Source organism: Ambystoma mexicanum, chromosome 9 (assembly GCF_040938575.1).
Source record: "Ambystoma mexicanum isolate Mex_15411 chromosome 9, UKY_AmexF1_1, whole genome shotgun sequence".
Lineage (NCBI taxonomy): Eukaryota > Metazoa > Chordata > Amphibia > Caudata > Ambystomatidae > Ambystoma > Ambystoma mexicanum.
In genome coordinates, this window is record NC_090931.1 from 1,481,505,962 (window position 1) to 1,481,531,853 (window position 25,892).

At 46.0% G+C, this 25,892-nt stretch overlaps 1 protein-coding gene across 2 annotated transcripts in view; it reads left to right on the top strand.

The window, feature by feature from the left end:
- TMEM198 (transmembrane protein 198) overlaps positions 1-25,892 on the top strand; it is a 394,279-nt gene that overhangs the window by 330,474 nt on the left and 37,913 nt on the right. The window contains exon 4 of one of the 2 annotated variants that reach the window (XM_069616944.1): positions 10,030-10,265. In XM_069616944.1, coding sequence (XP_069473045.1) covers positions 10,030-10,265 — 236 coding nt within the window. The remainder of the gene's footprint in view (positions 1-10,029; positions 10,266-25,892) is intronic. The other variant, XM_069616945.1, reaches the window with a different exon arrangement.

The window sequence follows — 25,892 nt, forward strand, 5'->3', positions numbered from 1 at the left end:
GGACTCAGCTGGAAGGCTGCACATCCACTGAGTTCTAAAAGCACCAATCACCATTCACTGAGCCCACTAAGAAGCCCTCCTGCAAAAAGACAAGCGCCCCCAAAGCATGCCCATCCGGGCATGTCAGCATATAGCATGTGGATCTGCTTTCACACTATGTCGCACTTACTGCTGCAGAAGGGTGAGGGTACCTAGGCGTGTCCCTGGAGTGGCATACTGTGCCCGCTGCAGGTGTATCCAGGCCTGGGTCTGCTGGAGGGCAGAACATGAGGGAGGGGAAGACAAGAGGGTGGCAAAGCAGGCAAGAGACGCTACAGACACAGGAAGGGAGAGATGCACTGTACAGATGCTCTGGTAACCCGAGGACTGAAGGATGCTCCAGTAAAGTGTCGCTCCTGAATGAGGGCACAATGGGATTTTCTTTGGTTAATAAGGAGTCTGAAATGCCCCAACATCTGCCTGACTGCTGTTGTGTCCATCTCCTTCTGATAAGGCTCCACCTGGACTAGGGGCTCGTTCAGGTACAGGTGGGCTATTGTGCCCTCTTGTAGTCAGCAGACCTACCGAGGGGATCATAGCCTTCATAAATACCGGGGAGCCATCTTGAGCCCAAAAGTGGGGACCCTGAACATGTCCTGGAGTTCTGTCACTGCAAAGCAGAGGACTCGTGTGCTCTAAGCTAGACCGCTGTCCGGAATAATACATCAGGCCGGCTGATGGCTCTCAGAAAGTCAACTGGCCTCATTCTTGGAACCATTGGTCTACAAGGCATCCATCTTGAAAACAAAATGCTTGATGATCGTCTTCAAACCCTCTAAGTCCAAGACGGACTGAAAACCACCCAATGTTTTCATTAACATAAACGCATAGAATATCACCTACCACTTTCCTCTTACGACGGGACTCCACGGGCTAATGGGACACTCCTTGTACCAGTGCTTGATGCTTAACAGGGTCCTTGGAAATTGGCATCATTCGGACTCCACAGCCAGTCACGCTACTGAAAAGACCCCTGTTCTCAATAGTGAACCCCCGGCACCTTATGTGGGATTTTCCAAGCGTGGACCCACTCACGTCACTGCTCAGACTCTGATATTTGGGACTGCTCTAGGTATTCGGGGCTGTCTGGAGAGCAGATGGAAAACAGAAGACATTACAGAATGTCCTCGCTCTGTGGAGCTAGTAGACACATGGTGATTGTGCGCTGAGGTCCCGCTCCTGTAGCAAGTAAACAGTGTATTAGAGAAATCCTCTCTCTGTGGAGCTATCAGACACAGGGTGGTTGTGAGATGAGGTGAACCTCCCGTAGCAAGTACACAGAGTGTATTACAGATGGTCCTCTCCCTGTGGAGCTATCACACACACGGTGGTTGTGAGCTGAGGTGAACCTCCCGTAGCAAGTACACAGATTGTATTAGAGATGGTCCTCTCTCTGTGGAGCTATCAGACACAGGGTGGTTGTGAGCTGAGGTGACCCCCCTGTAGCAAGTAGACAGAGTGTATTAGAGAAGGTCCTCTCTCTGTGGAGCTATTGGACACAGGGTGGTTGTGAGCTGAGGTGATCCTCCCGTAGCAAGTAGACAGAGTGTATTAGAGAAGGTCCTCTCTGTGTGGATCTATAAGACACAGGGTGATTGTGAGCTGAGGTGACCCTTCCATAGAAAGTGGACAGAGTGTATTAGAGAAGATCCTCTCTCTGTGTGGAGCTATTAGACACAGGGTGTTTGTGTGCTAAGGTCCCGCTCCTGCAGCAGGTAGACAGTCTATCAGAGAAGGTCCTCTCTGTGTGGAGCTATCAGACACAGGGTGGTTGTGAGCTGAGGTGAACCTCTGGTAGCAAGTACAGAGAGTGTATTAGAGAAGGTCCTCTCTCTGTGGAGCTATCAGACACAGGATGGTTGTGAGCTGAGGTGAACCTCTGGTAGCAAGTAGAGAGAGTGTATTAGAGCAGGACCTCTTTCTGTGGGGCCAACAGTCATGTGCTGATGGGATTCCTAGGGTAACCCCACTTGTTTGATTGGCTTGTGTGGGAGACGCCCTTGCCGTGCACTGTCACTCACCTGCCTCTGTGGTCTGGGCAGTTCTGCCTGCTCTATACTGCTGGAGAAATGCTGCCTCTCACACACAGCCGCACATTGTTTCGTTCATGGCCCTTTCTGTTACATGTTCATAGCCACCGACCCATCTCGACAACACGTCGTGGGAGAAAGGCAAGAGCCGGGCTGACAGACAGGAAGTGGGCAATCGCCAAGGCTGCAGATGCACCCAGGAAGCAATAATAAAGGGTGCTATGAAACTTCTGTGCCCGTGGTTGGCGCCTTATAAGAACCCAATAAATATGCAAATTAATCTACCTGCATAAAGTAGGTGTCAAATGCATAACGAGGTGTACACTGTTATTTATAGTTTTAACTATGTGGGCGGGTGTGGCATAGGTCAGATGATGCGTGTGTAACACACATCTCTGTTTCTATGCACCGGCAGATCAAAGGAAACATTATTAATATGAACGGGGCAGATGAGCTGGGCCTGGTCCTGATTGTGTCAGAGTGCGTCTGAGCAAGACTGGAGCTGGATTCCGGAAGCCCTAGTGGAACAGAATTCCAGCGAATGCCGCAAAGCAGAGCTAAAGAACATCACTACGCTTGGCTGCTGCAACACGCAAGGAGTTTCACATATGGCCTCAGGGAATTGGCTAGAAGGCTTTGACATAGTATGTGCACTAGAAACCCGGTTGGCAATGCTCAATTAAAAAAGCCAAAGGCAGGCCGATGGCTGGCCTGATGACTGTGGTACGAAAAAGTTCTGGATATATAATTCAAGAATCCCCTAATATTACACCCTACATTCAATCAACATTGCTGAAGTCGGAAAGCACATAAAAAGGATTATCTCCACATATTAATGTCTATTGGCAACCCAAAGCCACTGGCATTCTTCCCTTTATCGACCAAATAACAGCTATTGTAGACCAGACCAATGAAAGGGAAGCTGCTTCAAAAATCTTATTATGTGGAGACCTAAATACAAACTGCCTGGAAGTGAAAACAAAAGCCGCAGAGCAATGGTGTGCAGAAATGTAAATCGCAAACATGCACATGTTGAATGGAAACACCACTGGCGATGTACCGACAAAAGCAACCTGGAAGAGGTTCCATCAAGAATCTACTTTAGACTACATCTATGTCTCAGAAGCAGTCCATATGAGAGTGAACACACTACAAGTACTAGAACAATCTGAAAGGGATCATAATTTGGTCCAGTTAGTTATGAATGGCCCTTGAACAAAACGAATAAGCACTGGAACCATGAAATAATAGTGGAATCAAGCCGAATTAGACTGAGACTCACTGAGAAGGAGGCAAAAACGATCAATAATGCTTACCAAAACGAGCACTGTCCTCTTGAATACATGCATCTTTTTGAACATTTTTAGGAGAAGAAACAAGGGCTGGAAAATTGTGCGCTTAAAAACACCCACGCATTTGGCCTCGAAATTCAGAAAAGAAAACGTAAAATGCGTGGTGAGATTAGAGCATGTGGTAAAAGTATCCTAAGTAAAGACAAAGAAAAAATGAAAGCTATAAAACAGTCCTACAAAAAATTGGCTTAAAACACATAGGAGTATGGTGATGCAAAAAGATGCTGAACTAATGATGGCTAAGATGAAAAATAACAATGCTCGTGTTTTTTGGAGCCTCATCAACGAACAGTCTGGTTCTCAGGTGGCTTTTCAAACAAACATGGTTACAGAGTCCGACTGGTTAGTTTACTATAACCAGGTATATGCAAAAAAAGACACTGCTCCAGATCCTGCTGTCCCTCGCTAGACCGTTGGGACTTCACATTTGATAGAAGTGATATTGTGGACATAATTAACAGAATAAGTACATCTCGGGCGCCGGGCCCGGATGGCCTAACCAACTTTACAATCAACGAAAACCCTCAAATATGGGCGAATTTTTGTTATTCACTGTTCAAGGAAATTTCACTTAAGTGTGCAACACCGCTGTCTTGGAAAAGTGCAATTATTATACCGGTCTTCAAGAAGGGCAATCGGGCAAATCCAAAAGATTATCGCCCTGTTGCACTATTGGACATTCTGAGCAAAGTGTATGCAATGCTACTGTAACAGATGCTGGTAGCCTGAAGCAAGTCGTCTAATCACATAGATCAAAGACAGACAGGGGTTGTTAAAGGCATTGGCTGCAGCCTAAACCTTATGATTGTTAACATCTTAATGATGGAAGCCATACAAACTGGGAGTAAGATCTGCCTTGCAATAATTGACCTATCACACGCGTTCGACAGTATTGATCAGGAGCTGTTGTGGTCTAAACTGATCAATTGGAACAGCCCTTTAAGTCTTCTGTTGGCCATAAAAGAGCTCCACACGAACACAGAAATTAGGGTCAGATTAGACAGATCGGGTAGGCTTTCGATTCCCCATACGAACGCAGCGTGGTGTAAAGCAAAGATGTCCACTGACAGTGCAGAATCATTCTCAATGAAAATCAACGGAGAACACCTAAGTTGGCTACTTTATGCCGACAACTTAATTCTGTTGGACTCAAAACCGGTCTACAGAGAAAAATAAATTCAATGGAGACATATGTCAACACAAACGGTCTGTGCATTAATACCTCCAAGACAGCAATCCTAGTGCTTGAACATTTGAGAGGAGCTAAACTATGTCAAAAGACGAAGTTTTGCTGGCATATAGATAAAATCCCTCTAAAAACCACATTACAGACTGGGTACATGGGGATGCAGATCAACTCCAGCATAACTGATGCACTCTGGGTGGAAGGGATTAAACTAAAATACCAACAATTGACGATACAAGCAGTAGTACTAAACAAAACATTTGGGAAACACTCATTGCTTCCGGTCTTCGCTGTTTTCAAACAAAAAGCAATGCCAGCTTTAACCTTTGGTGCAGAATGTGCCTTAGGATGCCCCTATGATCTATGGAACACACTTGAAAATAAGTTCTGGTCTAGGGTCCTAAGTCTACCAAGGGGAACCACGAAAGCATGTATTCGATATGAACTCAGCTTAATTTCAATCAATGCTAGGGTATGTTGGAACACACTGTCCTTGTATCGAAAAATGACCATAAACGACGTCTTACCTCAGTTCAATCTTATGCATAATCTGGGAATTGTTAATAAAGAAGGTGTTTTGGCCCTATGGGCGAAGCGGTGCAAAGACATATTAATGGATTTAGATATAAGCACGTACATCCTACATCAAAATCCAAATTCTGTTAAAAAAATTCTATGTAGACGAGATTGGTGTGCGGCTTGTGTTCAAGAGCTTCCCATAACTCCATGAAAAATGTCCCAGGTGAAAAAAGAGGTGCCAATGAAATTCACAGCTCTTGGAAAATATTCCCTGATTTATATCGAAGAAGACTGTACATGAAGTTCCGTCTGAATTTGTATAAGACGAAAGAAAGAGACAGCAGTAGGTTCAAATAATATTGATTCATGTAGACTATGTATTCAGCGTAAGAAACCTTGAAACACCTAACGCTTCATTGTGCTGCCCTCCGTCAAGAGAGAACGACCCACCATGGGAATTTAATGACAAAGAGAGGATCTTTATGTGCTGAAGACTGGTGGCAGATAATGTTTCATGGAAATGATCAAAAACTGACCATAGACTTACATTTTTGTTGGAAGTAATGGTTGCTCGTATTGAAAGTTCAGCTTTAAAATCTTGAAACCTGCAATCGAAAGATAAAACTGTCTACATTCCGACATGCCAAGTGAAAGGGGTATAATACCCTAGGAATGCTTATATATATATATAAGAGAGTTAACCTGGTAAGGCAAGGTGGCAGAAGAAGTAATTTGGTTCCTCTCTTTTTAATCTTTTAATTTCTTGAAAAAGACGTTTTAAATTTGAGATTGTTGTTTTTTGTTTAAAGACTTTGTTTTTTTAAAGGTTTGTAATAAACCAAATTAAAAAAATATATTTTAAAAAGTGTGTGTGTGTATGTATGTGCCTGCCTCTTGAGTCCTATGGTTAGGACTGCCAGGCCTCTCTGTGAACATCCCTGTAGCTAGGGTACTTGATGTCCCAGTTTCGGGGACAGAGTCCCCTCTGTCCCGGTAGTTTTTTTAATTAAAAATCCCTGTCCCTGTTTTTGGGGACAGATAGGTTGACAGCCCCTTGGAGCCAGGGAGGCTGACAACTTAACCATATTCGCAAACTCTGAAGTAAACCTACTCAGAATGTTGCCATGGTAGGTTGGGCTCGCACCACCAACCTTTCAGGTACCACCCACAGGCATTAACTGGACACCCGTTGAGAACCGGATCAGCAGAAAGGCTTGTTATATCAATCACAGCAATAGCTCATTTTAAAAAAAAATAACATCCTGATTCAAAACCGCACATTTTATAAGTAGCATTAGTGCTGGAAATACCGTGGGATGGGAGGGGGCAGGCAGTGGGATTGAGGGTGGGGGATTGAGGGGCGAAACGCAGGGCAGGGGTTCTCGGGGGGGGGGGTATATGGGGCGGAGTCCATCATTTATGTTGTTGGCCAGGCCAGTTTTTCTACCTATAGCTCCCCAGTGTTCCCTCCCCTGGCAGGCCATCTGTAAAACGAGTGCAAGCAATGCCTACCGCCACTGGCCTCCCTCTGCGCCCCACCCCCTGCCCCCTGGTGTTCTCTGCCATCATGAAGTAAGTCTAGAGCGAGGTCGCACTGTCCCATGCAGCGTGTGTTTCCGATATGGAACAGCGTGTGCACAGCCCATCGGCCAAGGAGAGAAACAAAGGCCGAGGCCGGGTGCAAGTCGCGTGCAGCATCCCCTGCACGCGCGTGTCAGATCTATGCGGTGCGGGTCTAGCTGGAAGGCAACACTAGTCTCCGAGGGGTAGAGGTAAGGGGTGTTGCGGTGAATAGGGGGCGAGGGCTAGGGTGGGTAGGGAGAGATCAGGGGGGGCGAGCTCCAGAAGGGGGGCAGTAGGGTTGAGTGGAGCAATCAGCGTTTGCTGAGATGTTCTTTGAAGAGTGCGGTCTGCAAAGTGTAGGATGCTTTTCCCAGAGCAGGGTACCTGGCAGGAAAAGGCCTGCTTCCTGTTTCCTTCCCTCTGGCAGTTCTTTCTTTCTAGCCTGAAGACCCTACCAGTCTGTTGGCTTCTGGTGGGTCACTGGGCACGGGAGATGAGGTAGAGTGGGGTTTTGGTTGTGATTGTGTTGTAGGTAATGCTGGCCGTCTTCAACATGATGCTTCCTTGAAAGGATAGCCAGTGCGGCTCCCACCGGGTGTAAGACAGCCTTCATCACCTGCAAAGCAGTCACATGACATGCACGATCACGGGGGACTACGGGCAGACCTTAGTACCCTACTCACACATCAGGACCATGCTCGGACTGGCCTATCGACATGTATGTAGAGGCTACAGGTCTTGCACTGTGCATGTGGAGGCTCCAGTTCTTGCACTGTGCATGTGGAGGCTCAAGGTCTTGCACTGTGCATGTGGAGGCTCCAGTTCTTGCACTGTGCATGTGGAGGCTCAAGGTCTTGCACTGTGCATGTGGAGGCTCCAGTTCTTGCACTGTGCATGTGGAGGCTCCAGTTCTTGCACTGTGCATGTGGAGGCTCAAGGTCTTGCACTGCGCATGTGGAGGCTCCAGTTCTTGCACTGTGCATGTGGAGGCTCCAGTTCTTGCACTGTGCATGTGGAGACTCAAGGTCTTGCACTGTGCATGTGGAGGCTCAAGGTCTTGCACTGTGCATGTGGAGGCTCCAGTTCTTGCACTGTGCATGTGGAGGCTCAAGGTCTTGCACTGTGCATGGGGAGGCTCAAGGTCTTGCACTGTGCATGTGGAGGCTCAAGGTCTTGCACTGTGTATGTGGAGGCTCAAGGTCTTGCACTGTGCATGTGGAGGCTCCAGTTCTTGCACTATGCATGCGGAGGCTGAAGGTCTTGCACTGTGCATGCGGAGGCTCAAGGTCTTGCACTGTGCATGTGGAGGCTCAAGGTCTTGCACTGTGCATGTGGAGGCTCAAGGTCTTGCACTGTGCATGTGGAGGCTCCAGTTCTTGCACTGTGCATGTGGAGGCTCAAGGTCTTGCACTGTGTATATGGCGGGTCAAGGTTTGGCACTGTGTATGTATCCTCTCACTACCACCATCCGTGCTCCCCACACCCTCTCTCTATCCCCTCTTACCCTACCCAACTCTCTCTACAGCCAACCATCCTACCCCCTCTATGTACTCTCCCCCAGTCATGCACACCTACCCCCTCTAGCTCTCTAGCACCACCAACCTTATACCCTCTATTCCCCAACCCAACGACTTTTCCTCCTCTCATCCTTCTCCTCACTCTCGCTTTATTTCGTACCCTCTCACTGTCACCCTTTTTTGCTCATATTTCCTCTTGCTCATCATCCATTGCACCCTCTCTCAGTGGCTTCCTCCTTTGCTCTATTCCCCTTCTCATTCTCTTGCACACCTGCGCCCCTTATCGCATTCCTCCTTTAAAACTTTGCACTCTCCTACTTGCACCCTGGTGCCTATAAATGCATAATGCAAAGAACAACAGTAAACGCCACAACTATTGGCATTGCCAATGCTTGTTTTTCTTTGCACTATGACACTGGACGGTGCAGCTTGCAGCCCTACACAGCTCCTGAGTGTGGAAGGGTTGGAAACACCTTTCTTCCCATGCCCCTTTTCCTGATTGAGTAGAGCAGCTCTTAGAGGTCTGCGGGTATGGTATTGAAATGACTTGCCAATCCTGCCAGAGATTTGGCCTAGTGAGGGGGACGCCCCCTAAAACCTCGAACGTGTGGCACAAAGAGGAACCAGTGGCTACGCATGGCCACTTTCTCACTTGTTGGCAGCAGGCTGGGAAGTGAAGGCCAGCCAGGTGCTATTAAATAAACAATGCAAACCAAAATCGTTTTCTGTAAATGAATTAAAACAAATGTAAACGCCTAATAATTAAAATCAGCACATCCGTGGGTCTATTAATAGTGATCCGTACTTAAAGTAAAGGCTGCTAAAATGGCTAGGCGTTCTCTTTTCGACCCTGACCAATTCTGCAGCACGCTTCCCCGCTATAGGTTTGGCAGTAATGGTAAAAACAGGCAGTGTTAAAAAAAAGAACACCGCCTGTTTTTACCGCCCGCTAAATTTCTGGCCACATGAATATCGAATGCAGGAAATAAAATGATGCTACTGCCCCTGGGTCGGGGTTGGCCAGGCACAAGAGCGGGTGCTTTTGGCAACGGGCTCCAGGCAGGTGGAGTGGCCTCGTCCTCAGGTGGTGACGTGCCTCTGCTGGCAAATGGAGAGACAGGCTCGAGGATGCTTGTCTCCTTTTTAGATCCTGTGCAGTTCCCGGAAGGTGCGTCTGGTCACGTGGGCCATGTTCCCCAATCAGAACAAGAATTGGTACTGGGGCAAGGTTGAGCAGCTGACTGGAGGGGTGTTGGTGGCAATGGGCCCGGGGCTCCAGGCAGGTGGAGTGGCCTCGTCCTCAGATGCTGATGTGACTCTACCTGCATGCTTAGACCCAGAGCCCCGTGTCTCTATTTCTCAGTGTTACTGGACCCTCCACTTTCGACTCTAAAATGCTAAACAATGGACTATTGCTTTACTCGGGCAGTCGCATGTTGATGAGAATGTCAAAGCGACTTCCTTAGGGGCAGTGAGAGGTGGTCTGAGAAGTCTGGGAAGCTCTGCGGAACTCTACTTGAGTGGTGCAGGCTGAATATGACACACCTGGCGTCCTCGTGGTGCCACACTCTACGCTGTTGATCGTCATACCTAGGGGTGGAAAGTGGAAAAGGCAGATTTTGCATGTCTAATACATTCTGCTCGTTCAGCGAAAATGACCATGCCCCACATGAAATGCCACAGGTTTTCTGCCCATCATTTCAGCATGTTTCCCCGTATTGTTCCACCCATCATGTTCTAGCTTGTATCATCAGCACTTTTGCTTTCTCTGCACATTGCACTTTGTTGGCACACTAATTGACAACGAATTTGCTTCTTTTCAGTGATCATCAGTCGACAGCAGCGCCGCGTGCAGCTGATGCGCATCAAGCAGCGCGAGGAGAGGAAGGAGAAGAAGAAGAAAAAGAAAAAGCCGCACCACCATCCTCATCCGCACCCGCACCCGCATCCGCACCCGCACAAGGCGCCCTACCACCCCGAGCCGGCCTACCGCAGGAAGCCCACGCCAGTGCGGCGCTTCGACGGGGATGTGCTCTCCCCTGTGAGTCCTGCCTGCAGGGTACAGATTCTTCCACAGCACAGCAGTGCTGGTCTTACATTTCCTTTCCTCTGTGGAAAGAGCCTCTGGCCTTTCTTTTCTCAGTCACACCACGCAGAACACGCCAACAGATAGCCAAAACGTATCTCTGTGTGCATGAGAAGATCTGCCAATGTCAGTAGGTCCAGTCCGCACCACACGTGGTTTCTCATATGGTACGTCTTCAAGGTACAGGCCTTAAAGTTCTAGTGATGTGGTGGAGTTTTGTAAAGTGAGTAGCGCTCTAATACCTTGAAGTGTCTCTCTTGAGCTAGATGGAATTACCAATAAAGATCTCAGACCAAATAACCAAATAGACTCAAAGAATATGGGAAAGTACTACTTTATTCTCAATTTAATAAAGCAGGGTGCCCCAGCAGACATCGGAATGATGCTTGCACACACACACACAAACTTGATTACACAGAGGTCTTATACCCCAATATGCATCATCTATGACGTCTTCCTGCATGGCAAACTGTAAAACCTACTGGCGGGAGGGATTGGTTAGGGGAACATATCTATTTATAGAATGTATATGGGTTAACACCTTGAACTACCTCTAAATATGTATAATACTGATTATAGCAGATAAAATGGCACCAGATTGGTCTATTCAACATTGCATAACAGGTTGCCCCATAGATCCACTGATTGGTTGGCATTCCCACCCAAACCTTGGACATTCGTCTCGGCTAGCAGCACGCAAGGACCCCGAAACTCAGGTGCTTGAGTCACATCAGATTACTCCCCCAATTAGTCCATCATCTCTCGTCAGTCTGACCATAAGCCAAAGTTTCCTGTCTGTAGTTGACCTTGCAGTTGCTCTCTGTTCTGGGACATTCAAGGGAGTATGAGCACATCACTGCCTTCATCCACAGCTTAATGAATAGCCCTTGTTCTCGACTTCTGCATCACCTGTGAGGAGACCGCAAATGTGGCTATTTGATTCAATTATGCTGGGTGTTATTGCTCCTTCTGACCTCAAGAGACTTGTTCACCCCATCTTGTATGAGCCTTATTCGCTGTTCTGTTAATTGTCAAATACTTGGCTCTTACACTTGTTTTCATCTTCTTTAATCTAAGGGAAATATGTCTCACACTCATGGCTTATCCATCTGGCTCCCTTTGTGCTTTGCAGCTATTATCTGAAATAGCATCCGTGAACCCCAGGCCAACATAGACTCCTCTTCGTTTGCACACAAAACTGTGTTCCAGCGTCTGCTGACTCTGCAGCCCTAGTGTGTGTCTGAGGTAGCTAGAATGAATTTTTGCACAAGCCGGCGTCCATTTTCCAATTATGGCCGTCCTAGCCACGTTATATATTCCTCTATAACAAGCCTCAATATGTCTCATTTACCTTGCGTTGCTACGTATTTACACTTACTGATCACCAAGTTACTTTATCTTCTTTTACATACATGATCACTTTATCAATTCTTACATGTTTCTCTTGTCACTTCAGTTACATCATCATTCTTTAAGTATTTTCAGTATGACCTCATATATTTTCTTCATAACATCACTCTGCCCCTGTCAGATGTCTCTCAGTGATACATAACATCCAATGGTGCATGCAGACATCCTTCCACTCTCTCAGTGTGAGGGTACATTCCGTTTGGTTGTCTGAATGCATATCGTCTCTCGTACACTCAATGCGGTATACGGACAACACAGGGGTCCCACATTCAACTCTTCTCCTGCTGTTCCAGTATGACGGTGGTGAGGGGGCAGGAGATAGGCTATATGCATCCAACTGGTCCTCTACATTCCCCCCTCTTGTCGAGTCCTCAACCACATTCACCTCTTCAATCTCCTCTATCTTCTGTTCCTACTGTCGTTTTTTTGGGACCCAGAGCTTTGTCACCCCCCTCAGGTGATCTGAATTCTTTATTTATTCATCCACACTACAGGTCATGTAGTAGCAATTTCCTGATGGTGGACAGAATATCCAGCATCCTACATATGTGTTATGATCCTTGGGGTAGTAGAACTTCATTCCTGGAGGTGCAAAGGTGCTTTTCTATATAGTTTCACGGGTACTTTCCTCATTTTGCATCTGCTCACCAGTTCCAGCATCTATAGCAATCATGATATTCATCCCAATAGCTTTCTTGTCTGTCTTCTGACATTGTCCCAAGATGATCCTTATGCGACAAAATCCTAGCAATACCAACACTAGTACTTATCCAAGTAATTTGAAGGCATTTGCCAACCAAGTTGGAATCCATGAAAACCAGCCGTTCTTCTTGTTCTTGGCTACTTCATCCACCATTTCTGTGTGCAAGGTTGACAACATCGTTATTGTTTTGTCAAAGTACCATTCTCCCCATCAAGGGCCGGTGTAATGTACATCAAGAAGGCCCAATCTTGGCGCATTTGCCTCCTTCCATTGCTGTAATTAAGTCCAGGATATACCTGTTCTGGAGGGCAATGATGCTGATTGCTCTCAACTCTTCTCTGATCGCATTAGATGCTTTTATTGTCATATTGATCATTTGCAGCAGCTCCCATCTGGTTATTTGTAACCACGTAGCATTTACTGCAGTCAGAGTTCCTCGCAGGAATAGTGCTGTAAATATCACTGCTGCTCTGCTGAACAATTTATGCTCATTTGAAATGTCATAATTGGTTTCTATTGATTTTTCTGAGAAGTAATTATTTGTCCTCTGTCTTTTCTTCCTCAGGTGCATGTCCATTTTTGGGAAGTCTGTAATCTGTAGGTTCCTTTGTGGTACTACTTAGGCTGGTATGCTTATCAGTACCAATGAACAAACTCCTTGCCATTTTGGGGGCAACTTTATATATGTTCTTGATCTCACAGGCCCAGTAATGGTCCGTCAGGACTGCTGTTCCCCACTTCATGCCTGTTGCATCATAAAATTGGCCACACTTGTGGTTTTCTGCAACTTTCACCATGTCATTATTTCCGAAGCATAAAAACGCATTCTTCAGGGGTAGTATCTGAAATGGCCCCCCTCATCATCAACCCATGTCAGCAATCTTGCAATATTAGGTTTTTATATTGCTTTTCTGCAGAATGATATCACAATTATAATTCCATGATAGATTACTGATTTTCTTGACGGCAATGGACCTTTTAAATTCTGAGACCTCCTCATTTTGTTTTTAATTTTGAATATGTAACTCTGTAATTATTTCTGGTTCACACTTTTAGATCAAGAACTGTAAAATAATTGCTATAATTATTCTGAAAATAATATAATTATTCTTATGATTTCCAATTTTTTTTTACTATATTCATATGTCTTTTTACTAAAGCTGGATAAAATTGTAAAGTATATGTAAAAACAGCAAACAAGAATGTGTGTATCATTATTATAATGGGTGGCACAAGATGAAATGTGCTTCTCTTCTTTCAGCTCTGGTACATTACAACCATTGTTCCTTGAGCCTATCTAAAAAGTTCCAGGATGACTGAAAGTCTATTTATTCCTTAGCGAATCTTGAAAAATATCTGTCTTTATTTTACAGTACTGCTATGCTCTTCATTTTCCTTGTGTTTGCACCTGACCATTGAACGAGTCTGCATGCGCAGAGCTTCTTCTCTTGCTTCACACTCAGTAGTTGCAGGAGGGGTCTGATTTTATCCTTTATATGGTTTGATGTTGTGCAAATGCAGCCAAGCTCTTCTTCCTTTCGTACCAGAACCTGGTCCCCTGGGTATAAGCTGGTTTTATTTTAACAAATCTTCTGCTTCAAGGGATTGATTGTCTTTGTCACTTCTCTTTGATCCCTCCATTTGATTTTTGACCTGTTGAGACACGAAAGAAACACTTGCAGTCATTGTTGTTAGGTAATCATGCATCTCGTTAGCTAATATGTCTGCTACACTATGGGCATCAGTTTCTAGGAGTTCTCATGCAGCATCCAGTCAGCAACTCTTGAGGAGTTAGATGGTGATCTGAGCAAGGCTTGTTTCTTAGGGCGTTTAAGGCTAGGGGTAGGCAATGTAGCGATCCCTTCTTTAGAGTCATCTTAATCTTTGTAATCCTGTCCTTTAATAATCCATTTAATCATTCACATTATGGGTGATACACAGAAGAAAACATATTCTTAATTCCTAATAGAACTATTTTCTCATTTACAAAATGCGGTTTATTGTCAGACCGCAAAACCTCACACACACCCCATCTGGGAAAGACTTCACGCACAAGGAACTTGGCAGTGCACGTGACATCAGGGTGTGTGCATGTACCTGCCTGATCATCTAGAAAAAGGACATACCACTGTTTTATCTTGGGTTTGGCTCGCGGGCCACTGAACATTCACTACACACTAGGCTCCACACAGGTTATAGAAATATAGAGCCACCGTAATGTAGACTTTCACTTTATTCCTTCTCACTCTCGAATGCCTTTTCTCCTCTCCCCTCCTTGCTTTCCCCCCTGCCTCCAGCTTCCTGTACCTTTCTTAAGGTCGTCCTCTGTTAAAGCAGTCCATGGTCATTTCCTACTACAACATCTACCCCCACTTAACATTGAACTTCTCTCTCTTCGCCCAGTCCACCGGCCTTGGGCCCCATCCTGTGTAGAGGATGACTCCCTCATCATCCAACTACTTAGGCTCTTCTAGTTCCACCCCAGCATTTCCCATTCATTCTCCACGTAGTCGGGTGTCCATTCTTGCATACCCGTCTGATGGCTCCGCTTGCTTTCCTGGTTCCCACAGATGCACTTCGTCCATCACTCTCATCATTCATCTTTGCAGTGGCATGTGCCACTTGATGGGAAGAGTACCCCATCCCTGTACACTGACTCAAAATCGTTTTCCCTCCCACATCTGGCACACTGGTGGCCCATTGCTGGACACGGTCCCCGGTGGGGGAACGACAGGCCACACCTATAGCACATTCTGTCTCCTAGGCTCTGCTCGGCTGTGAATTGATGAGGTGTCTCTGAGCATGGCAGCGATAGTGCCAGCCTACTTCAGGCTTTTGATCTTTGTGGCCTGCACATCCACCCTTTCATAAATACGGGCTAGCTCTAGTATTTCCTCCAGTGGAAGAGACTTCTTGAGGAGGTACTTTGGAAATATTGGTGACGTGCAGCCCTCTATTCTCAACTGTATTGCTTCTTCATTGGAGAAGTTGGCAAAGTCGCAGTGGGTGATTTTTTTGTAGCCTGATGCTGAAGTCTCCTATTTTTTCATGCGGCAGTCGCTGGCATTTAAAAATCTGTGTTTGGCTGTGCAACCAATCTCTTGTTCCGGGTAGCAATAGCCAGATCATATGTCATTCTCTTGTGCAGTGGAATGGGCTTAAGGATTCCCTTTATCTCCTTCCCAGCCAGGTTGCTTAGAATGTCAAGGAGGGCTGTAGATTTCTCATCCCCTACTGCTTTTATGAAATCAGAAAATTCTTACACCCATTCCTCCCACCAAGGGCCCCTGTCCTGTTGTGGCTGTAGTTGGAAGGGTTGTGGTCTTGTTAGGAATACAGCTCTGGATGTGGCGGTTGGCTGGATCTTTTCTTGGACTGCCTGTTCTTCTCCCATGCTTGCCTCCCTGGATCACTCCTTTTCCTTCCGGTTCCCCAGGTGGCCTCTTTGCATGTGATGCTTGGTCTGGCTCCGGTTACTCCTTTGCTGGTGTGTGCACATTCCCTACTTTTTCCTGAGAACTTTGGATCCGGAATGTCCTGTGACGTGAAAGCCGTCTTGGTGGCTCCTTTTCTTCACTGGCTTCTTCACAATGCTTTTTTCATTTGTTTTGTTTATTTATTTACTTATGTACTGAGCCCTCCGTCGCAGCAGGCCTCTTCCAGCATACACGTTCCTGTTGGATGGAGTGGAGGGCAGTGTCCCCGGGAAAGCGGTACCAACCCGTCATCCGGGCAATACAAAGAAGTAGTGTGCCCATGTAGAGTCCTCTGAGGGCGGAGATGAGTCCTGGGCAGGCGGACGTACGTCAATTGGCAAACGTGCAGTGAAGGGACTTACCCGTATCAGATGCTGTGTTCTGTTTCCTCTAGATCCACAGTTGACCAGTGACGTTAGGCCTCTGGTTCCTGGTGGAGTCACTCGGCACCCGCACTGAGTTGGGGCCAGCAGCCAGCACAGGCAGAGCCAGGACCTGTGGACTTGCTCAGGAGGACAGTGATGGATGGCAGAGTGGGCACCACTGGCGGGATTCACTTAGGAGGAAGGCAGAGTGCTGCAAGAAATGGATGCAGAGTGCGTTACAGTAGCGAGCACCTGTGGCAAGACTTGCCTGGGTGTACGGCGGAGTACCGGAGGGAACGGATGGTGGAGTGCTATTCCAGTTATGGACTCAGATGGCAGCGTGCCACAGTAGCTTCACAGGGCAGAGTGCTGTTTCCGCTGTGCCGTTTTGTGGGATACAGTGCTTGCATGTGGGCAGAGTGCCGTTTCAGTACAGCTCAGTCCAATCCAGTGAAGTGCAGCTGGTGGATGTGGGATCCCTCCTCCTTCTCGTTGCAATTTGTTTTATCTTGGGTTTGGATCGCAACCTACTGTACATTCACTTCTACACACTGGGCCTATCATAAAGGTCACAGAAAGACAGACCCACCGTACCATTGGTCTTCACTTTATTCCTTCTCCCTCTCGATTGCCTTTTCCCCTCACCCCTCCCCTTCTTACTGCCCACCCCACCCCACCTCCAGCTTCCTGTACCTTTCATAAGGTTGTCCTCTGTTAAGGTAGTCTATGGTAATTTCCGACTGCAAAAATCACAACCAGCATATATCTGTAGCCATTTTAAGTCTGCAGCCTATCTACATAACCTATATGTATGTGCTGAAGTGGGACATTGGGTCTAGGAATTGCTCCTTTGACTGTTTGCAAAGTGTGCCCTGCAATATATTTCTGGCACACAATGCAATTTTCAATAAACATTTCTGCATGCTCCAACAGATATGGCGAGAGCCACTCTTCTGCAATTGTAACAGCTAGATTCTCTCGAGTCATATGTGCAGGATAGTGAAACTGTTCCATCGCTACTCTTAATAATGCTAGAGGCATAACTGGCTTTCCAGTGCTATTCTGGCTCCAAATTACCTCTATGGGGGATAAAGAGCACCCCTGTTTCTACCATAAATCCTTCTCTTCTTGTGGTGCTCGTCCTTGCATCTCAATTAGCTGGACCATATACCATTGTTTCATCGTCAAGCAGTATTACGACTGCCTTTTAAACAAGATTAAAATTATGAAAAATGTCATCGACATTTTATCGGGGTATGGGAAAGGGTAGATAAGGTCTTGGGGTGGTCGGGAATAGTTTAAAAAAATCGGTTGGGGCAGGATGTTTGAGGGGGGTGAATCACCCCCCCCAAAAATAATTTCAATGACATTTTTCAAAATTGTATACACATTGAAAAGGCAGTCATAATACTGCCCGACGATGAAAGAACATAGAACCTAGCTGGACAATAGACAGCATGTTAGATCCCTCCTTTACCAACATACATCATCCTGTCATTTGTTTATCACTTTCTATTTCGAAATTACAAATGATTGGGAAATAGACTGCCTTTTTTGCTTCTAAGTCTGCAAATTTGTTTCCATGGGAAATCACATCTACTCTTTTAGTGTGGGCTGCGCATTTGATGACTTCTGAAGTCAATGGCAGTGCTAATACTTCAACACATGTATCCGATAGGGCTGTATGTTGCAGTGGAGTGGTGTCTGCGTGGAGGAAGCCCCTTCTCTTGGAGCATGACAAACCTGCATGTACAGTTGACATCAGATAGGAGAAGTCAGAGTACACCATCACTTCCTCATCTTCGAATCTCTGAAGCGTATCGGTAAGCACCACTAATTCTACAGCTTGTGCTGAGCAATGCAAAGGCAATCTCACGATTTTCACTACTTCAAATTCACCCTGTCAAATAAGCTTCACTACCGCTGATCAGTATGCCATTATCTGGTTGTTGGATCAATTTTCGAAAGAAGCATTAATAAAAACAACTTTGCCTCTCCCAATAGCATTTTCTCTAACTTGGGGAATTTCATTGCAAGTTTCAGTATATGTTTTGCAATCATGTACATAATCATTCTCCCCTACTGGTTCTGCTACGAACATTGCTGGATTCACTCTCTTGCATCTGACAATCTTAATCGCAGGATTCAATATAATGACCTCACATCCTGATGCTCTTTGTGTGGTCAAAGTACTTTTGTGCTTTATTAAAATCGCAAATAATGCATGCTCTACAAATAGTGTTACTGAACCCCCCATTGCTATACTTGAAGCTTTTTAAATCGCAAATGCAGCAGCAGCTAAAGACTGCTCACGGGGATAATGCCCTTCCATAACTAGATCTAAAATTACCCTTTAATAGGCCAATGGTTTATTTCTGTGCCCTAATGTCGTTTTCTGTGTAAGGACTTCGGTCATGACCTCTCCATTTGACTGAGAAAATAAATAAATGTCTTCATGATAATCTGGAATTCCCAACACAGGGTTTGTACTGATTGCATTTTATAATTCTTCAAATCCTTTAGCTATCCCATCTGTCCATATTATTTTACTCTTGCCTACCTGTGCTTCTTTAAGTCCTCTTAAAATTGGTTGAATATAAGTACTTTAATCGAAAACCCAGGTACTACAATAGTTACATAGGCCAAGAAATTGGTGCATATCCCTCACTGTTTAGGTTCTGAGGTCTTCATAATTGTTTCTGCTCTCTCAGTTGTCACTTTTCTCCTCTCATGAGGAATCAATTGTCCTATATACATAACCTCCTTCTGGCAATATTGTAACTTCTACTTGTCCACCTTATGCCTTTTCTCTGAGAGTATAGTCATGAGCTTAATTGAACCTTTCTCAACATCTTTCTTCTGTCTCATTGCACACCAAAATGTCATCAACATATTGAACTATTGCACATTCGAGTTGGACATTAACCAGATCCATTTGAAGGACTTTATTAAAGATTGAAGGCAACTCACAGTACTCTTGTGGCAAATTATTATGTTTCAGGTGAATATTTCTGTTTGAAAGGAAATCAAATCCTGTGAGACTTTGTGAAGGGGAATTGAAAAGTATGAATTTTTAAAGTCTATAACTGTAAAATACTTGGCCAGGGATGGGATGTTGCACAATATTCTTGCAGGAATTCGAACTAAAGGAAACTCAACTTTAACTATATTGTTGAGAGGGCAAAGGTCTTGTATAAATCTCCACCACCCCCGTCGATTGTCTCGCTTGGTACACAGCCGTGTTACATGGAGAATCAGATAGTACCAATATTCCTTGCTTCATTAAAGCAGAAATTGTCTCAAACATACCTTCAACTGCCTCTCTGGACATGGAATATTGCTTTGCACATGGTAAAAGGGCTCCTGGTTTAAGTTTGATTTTAACTGCTCCTACCTGTTTTAATAGACCCACGTCATATAGACTTGTGGTCCATAAAGTTGGTACTTTGTCTAAATCTTACTGAAAAAATGACGATGTCTTTTTTACCATCACCATTCTTTGTGGTATCTCTTAATTCTCTACTTTAATCCAATAAGTGCGACATATGAAAAATACTAGCTCACCATCTGAATAGTCATCCTTAAACAGCTCCTCGTCTGTCAAATCTGTCACCCTGTATCACTGTTCTCCATCCTCTTCGCTCATCATCCATCATATGAAGAACCACTCTTTCTTCTCTGACCACTGTTGCTTCTAATTCCACAGGGATAATCTGCTCTTCTTCATCATCCATAGGGATTTCTGGTCTGAACAAAAACTCATCAGGTACTCATAGTTGCTTATCTATCAATTTGGACAATCATGATAATAAAACACTCACTCCACACAGGAATACCTCTGTATCTAAGGGAACTCCTCATAATGCCTTCTGGCCTGTAAAGGCTAATATAAGTTCTCTCACTGTCATGATCTCTGCTTCCAAAAGGTCAGGGTTTTCCCAACTCCCTTGGAAGCAGATCCATAACCCAGGTTCCGAGTGCCAACCAGTCCCAATGGGGACCTTTTGGACCCAGTCCTGGCGCCAGTGGCACCAGGCTCATAAATATGCCCAGTCCCAGCGCTGGAAGCGCCGGGCTCATAATGCTTGGGTGGACTTACCTGCAGCAGACCATGCTGCTTACTTGCCTGCCAGTTGAGCCTCTGATCCTCTTCTGTTTGGAACTACTTTTCCTGTTGGGTGGGGCTGGAGCCACTCCCTAGATGCAGAACACTGGAACTCTTCTGGAAGGCAGGAACTCTTTTCTTACCAGGAACTCTTTTCTTACTTAGGCGTGGCTGTGGAAGGAGACACCCTAAGCACTACAGGAGGCTATTTAAACCACACCCGGTGGATGAATCTTGCTTTGCGTTATTCTGCATCCTCTGCAGCAGAACGCTCATCGTGTCTTCTGCATCTGATCCTGGGCCTAAGGAAAAAGGCTTACCATCCTGAATCCAGTCTTCAGCAACACCTATAAAGACAAGAAAGAACAGGTTAGCATTCCGGCATCTGAAAGGCAAAGGCTTACCTACTCTTCGTGCGCTCCGGAGGTCTTCACACTGTATTCCGGCATCTGAAAGACAAAAGCTTACCAACTCTTCGCACGCTCCGGAGGCCGTCGGCGCTGCATCCCGCATCTGAAAGACAAAACAAGGTGCGTTTAAAGACATTGGGGAACTTTAATACCCACGTGCCATTACTCCTTTCCACATCTAACCCAGTGGGTATCCCGGCACCCTGCAGCCGCTCCGAACTTGTACCTGCAAAATAAAAAGACAGTTAGAGCGCATTGTGAAGCTGGCAACAAGCGCTTACTTACGTGCTTCCAGGCGCTTCTATTCATCATACGGGCTCCATCTTCAAGGCACTTCAGCCCGTCATCCGCCATCGCGGGAACCCTGCAAAACAAGAGACATCATTATTAAAGACTTTAAAGACATTTGAGTTACTCGAAACTTACCGTTTGTGCAGTAAACGACGGACAGCAGTCCTCTGAAGTCAAGAGGCCTGCGCTACCTATCCGGTGAAGAAACTGGTTACAGCACCCTGCCCCGAGGCAGATGGAGAGCTCGGCATTCACTTACCTAAGACATCTTACTCTGCACGTCAGGCATACAGGGCACAGAGGTCCAGCCCAAAGAGCCAACCGGGTGCGGCACATCACCTTTGAAGATACGGTAGTCGCCCAGTCAAGACCGGCGCCTCTGCGAGAATCAGGTGAGCGTTACAGAACGCAAAGCCCACCGCAAAACTCTCGCTCAGGCGCTATGGAAACCTCGGATACTGACCACCTAGCCCGGTTACTTGGGGAACTAAGGGCAGAAGTGCATGCAGCTCGTCAGGAAACGAACGCTCTAAGAAGGGAACTAATTATTTCCAAGGAGAGAACAGATGATCTTGCTAGACAATTGCTACAGTCACAAGCCGGACAGACCCCGCTACCCGCATCAGGGGCAAATCTTCCTTCAACATCCTCTATGAATCCAGTGCAGATCAACCTACCTGGGAATGTACCTCTGGCTCTGCCCGAACGATTTTCTGGTGACCCAAAGAGGTTTGCAGTATTTATCAATCAGTGCCGGTTGCACTTCTTATGCCGGCCAGCAGCCTTTCCAACTGATCAAGCTAAAGTAGCTTTTGTACTTTCGTACCTTAGTGGCAATGCGGCAGACTGGTCGATCCCTCTAGTTAATCAAGATGATCCGGTTCTCCATGATTTTCAAGCCTTTCAGCTTAGTATGGAAAAACTGTTCGCAAGACATGCACAGGGGCAGGCCTTGGACAATGAGCTTCTTTCGTTGCGACAGGGTAATCAAGACCTTTTGGCTTATATTGCATCTTTCAATAGACTAATAGTGGAAACTCAATGGCCTGAGGACAAAAGGATTACGCTGTTTTATAGAGGTCTACGTGGAGAGCTCAAAGACGTTTTAGCCCAAGTAGTGAATCCCCCACAAGACTGTTCGGATTATATAGACTTGGTCGTTCAAATAGATCACAGACTGCAGAACAGGAAGGCCGATCGTTCCAAGTTTGATGCCCGAGTATTTTCCAAACCGCCAACTCCTTCCAAAGGAGTAGACTCCGGGGAACCCATGCAAATAGGGGGTCTGAAAGGTCCTCTAACACAAAAGGAGCGGGAAAGGAGAAAACAGTTGCAATTATGCCTATATTGCGGAAACTCAGGGCACTTTCTTCGAGACTGTCCGGTGAAACCTGCCAAGAAGGCAGTAGGAGCTGCAGTTACCACAGTTACAAACTCTGAGCAGGGAAACGACCTCGCCCGACAAGAATAGAGGTCCTCTTGCCGAGCGTGAAAACCAGTTCCGTGACCTCGCATTTCGTGATACCTATGGTCCTCATTAGCCCTGATAATCCGGATCGATTACATGCAATTGAAGCTTACGTCGACAGCGGTGCCATCGGCAATTATGTGGATCATGAAATGGTTTTGAGGATGAATCTAACTCTTTGTCCCAAGGCTGTAAAGGACGTCATTACTACGGTGGATGGTACGGAGATAGCCTCCGGGCCAGTAACGCATACCACTCAAGAGGTGACGCTAGTAAGTCAAGATGGACACCATGAGAAGATCGTGTTCGATGTGATCAAGGCCCCTCAGTTCCAGATTATTCTAGGAATACCTTGGTTAGAGAAACACAATCCTCTGATCGATTGGCGAGCAAGAACGGTCCAGTTTCCAGAATGTGTCTCTACTTGTCACCCTCCACCTGGTGTTGCACTGGCAGCAATTTCTTCAGAGACTCCCCAGTTACCTCCCGAATACCTAGAATACCAAGATGTTTTCCGGAAGGAGCAGGCTAACTCTCTACCTCCTCATAGGTCTTATGACTGCCAGATAGACCTGATACCTGGATCTACTCCTCCTTGTAGTAGAATTTATGCCCTCACCGAGCCTGAGAACCTTCACCTTCGACAATACCTGGATCAATACCTGGCAAATGGGTTTATTCGTCCTTCCAAGTCCCCTGCCTCTTCAGCTTTGTTCTTCGTTCCAAAAAAGGAAGGAGACCTTAGAACTTGTATCGATTATCGCTCCCTGAACCAGATCACCGTTAAGAATAGATATCCGTTACCTTTGATCCCTGAACTCCTGGACCAAGTCAGAAAAGCATGCATATATACAAAGCTGGATCTTAGAGGAGCTTACCACCTGGTACGAGTAAAAGAGGGCGATGAATGGAAGACGGCCTTCCGCACCAAGTATGGGCTATTTGAATATCAGGTCATGCCCTTCGGACTTTGCAATGCCCCGGCCGCCTTTCAATATTTTATGAACGATGTCCTCAGAGAGCTCATAGATGTGTGTGTTGTTGTTTACATCGACGACATTCTCGTTTATTCTTCATCGGAATCTGAACATCGGAAACACGTGAAAATGGTCCTCGAAAGATTGCGTCAACACAAACGTTTCGCTAAATTGGAAAAATGTGTTTTCAACGTGACTGAAGTTGAATTCTTGGGATTCATATTATCACCTGGCGGAGTGCGTATGGATTCAAAGAAGGTCGATGCAGTTCTCAAATGGCCATCACCATCTTCCGTAAAAGGTGTGCAAAGCATGTTAGGCTTCGCTAACTTTTACCGCAGGTTTATCCCCGAGTTCTCTCGAATAGTCCAGCCCATCACTGCCTTGTTAAAGAAAAACAAACGTTTTGAATGGTCTACCGAGGCGGAACAAGCTTTCCAGGATTTGAAGACTAAATTTATCTCTGCACCAATCTTAAAACACCCTCGCCCCGAACTCCCCTACATCGTGGAAACTGATGCTTCAAGCCTTGCCATGGGGGCAGTTCTATCACAAAAGGACCCGGTAACCAATCAGTTGCATCCCGTGGCATTTTGGTCCCGCAAATTCTCGCCTCCTGAAGTCAATTACACGATTACTGACAAGGAACTTCTGGCTATCAAGTCTGCCTTTAAGGCTTGGCGGCATTATCTGCTGGGGGCCCGACACACCGTTATTGTGATTACGGATCACCGAAACCTGCAATATTTGAAAACCGCAAAAGCCCAATCCTCTAGACAACTCCGTTGGGCATTATTCTTTGCCGAGTTTGACTTCATAATTACCTATCGACCTGGTACAAAAAACGGTAAAGCCGATGCCCTTTCTCGGATGGGAGTGGAAGAACACTTGATCAACCCTAAACCTGTACCAATCATTCCCGAACAAAGAATTCTGGGTGTAATCGCCACAGAATCCATAGAGGAAGTTAAGGATAAAGCCAGGCAACTTGTAACTCCAGCAGACATACAGAATTGGCATCTGCAGGGAAAGGACTTTGCAGTAAAGGACAACTTATTGTATTTCCAAGAACGATTATACCTACCCAGCACAGATTTACAGAAAAAAGTAATCTCTTGTTATCACGACTCTTTAATGGAAGGTCATCCCGGTATAGCCAAGACCTCAGAAAAGATCAAGCGCTACTTCTGGTGGCCGTCTTGGAAAAAAGATATCAGAGACTTTATAATGTCCTGTGGAGTATGCGCCCAAAACAAGAGTCAAAAGGAAAGACCAGCAGGCCTCTTACGCCCTATTGACATCCCACCTCGCCCTTGGCATACGCTTTCTATGGACTTCATCACCGATCTACCTCCATGCTCCGGATACAATACGATTCTAGTAATCGTGGACTTATTCTCCAAGATGGCGCATTTCATTCCGCTCAAAGGCTTGCCAACAGCAGCAACTCTGGCCCGAGAATTTCTCGAAAACATCGTCCGACTGCACGGTTTTCCTTCGGTTCTAATTTTGGATCGAGGTAGTCAATTTATTTCTCATTTTTGGCGAAGTTGCTGTCGGTCGGCTCAAATTGATGTGAGACTATCGACCAGTCACCACCCTCAGACCGACGGACAAACCGAGAGGACCAATCAAACTCTGGAACAGTATTTACGCTGCATGCTGCAACAAACTGAAAAAACTTGGAAAGATATCCTTTGGATAGCCGAGTATGCCTACAATAACTCTGTCCATTCCGGAACTGGGAAAACCCCGTTTTTTCTTTTGTACGGCAGTCACCCTCGAACCTCGGAGTTGGATCCCCTCCAAGATGTTGAAACACCAGCAGTAGACTACCTGCATTCTACAATCACCCAAGCCTTTAAGGAAGCTGTTTCTCACCTTCAAAGGGCTAAAGAACAATACAAGAAAGGAGCAGATCAACATCGGAAGGAAGCCCCTCACTATCAAGTAGGGGATCAAGTCTGGTTATCCACCAAATATCTATCTCTAAAAGGGCCACGCACATTCAACCCAAGATACCTTGGTCCCTATTCCATCACTACCATAGTAAACCCAGTAGCGGTCAAGTTGGACTTGCCCCCGCACATGAAGATACATCCGGTCTTCCACGTCTCTCTATTAAAACCCGTGCAACCTCAAACCCGACTAACCAAATCTCCAAAACCTATCCTAGTTGATGGAGAACTCGAGTTTGAAGTCAAAAGCATTCTGGACTCCAAGATCTCCAAATCTAAACTATTCTACCTAATTGACTGGAAAGGCTACGGCCCCCAAGAGAGATCCTGGGAACCTGCTGAATATGTCCATGCTCCTCGCCTAATCAAAAGATTTCACCGAACATTTCCTGACAAGCCAAAACCCCCGGAGAAGCCCGGTTTGGGAGGGGCCTTGA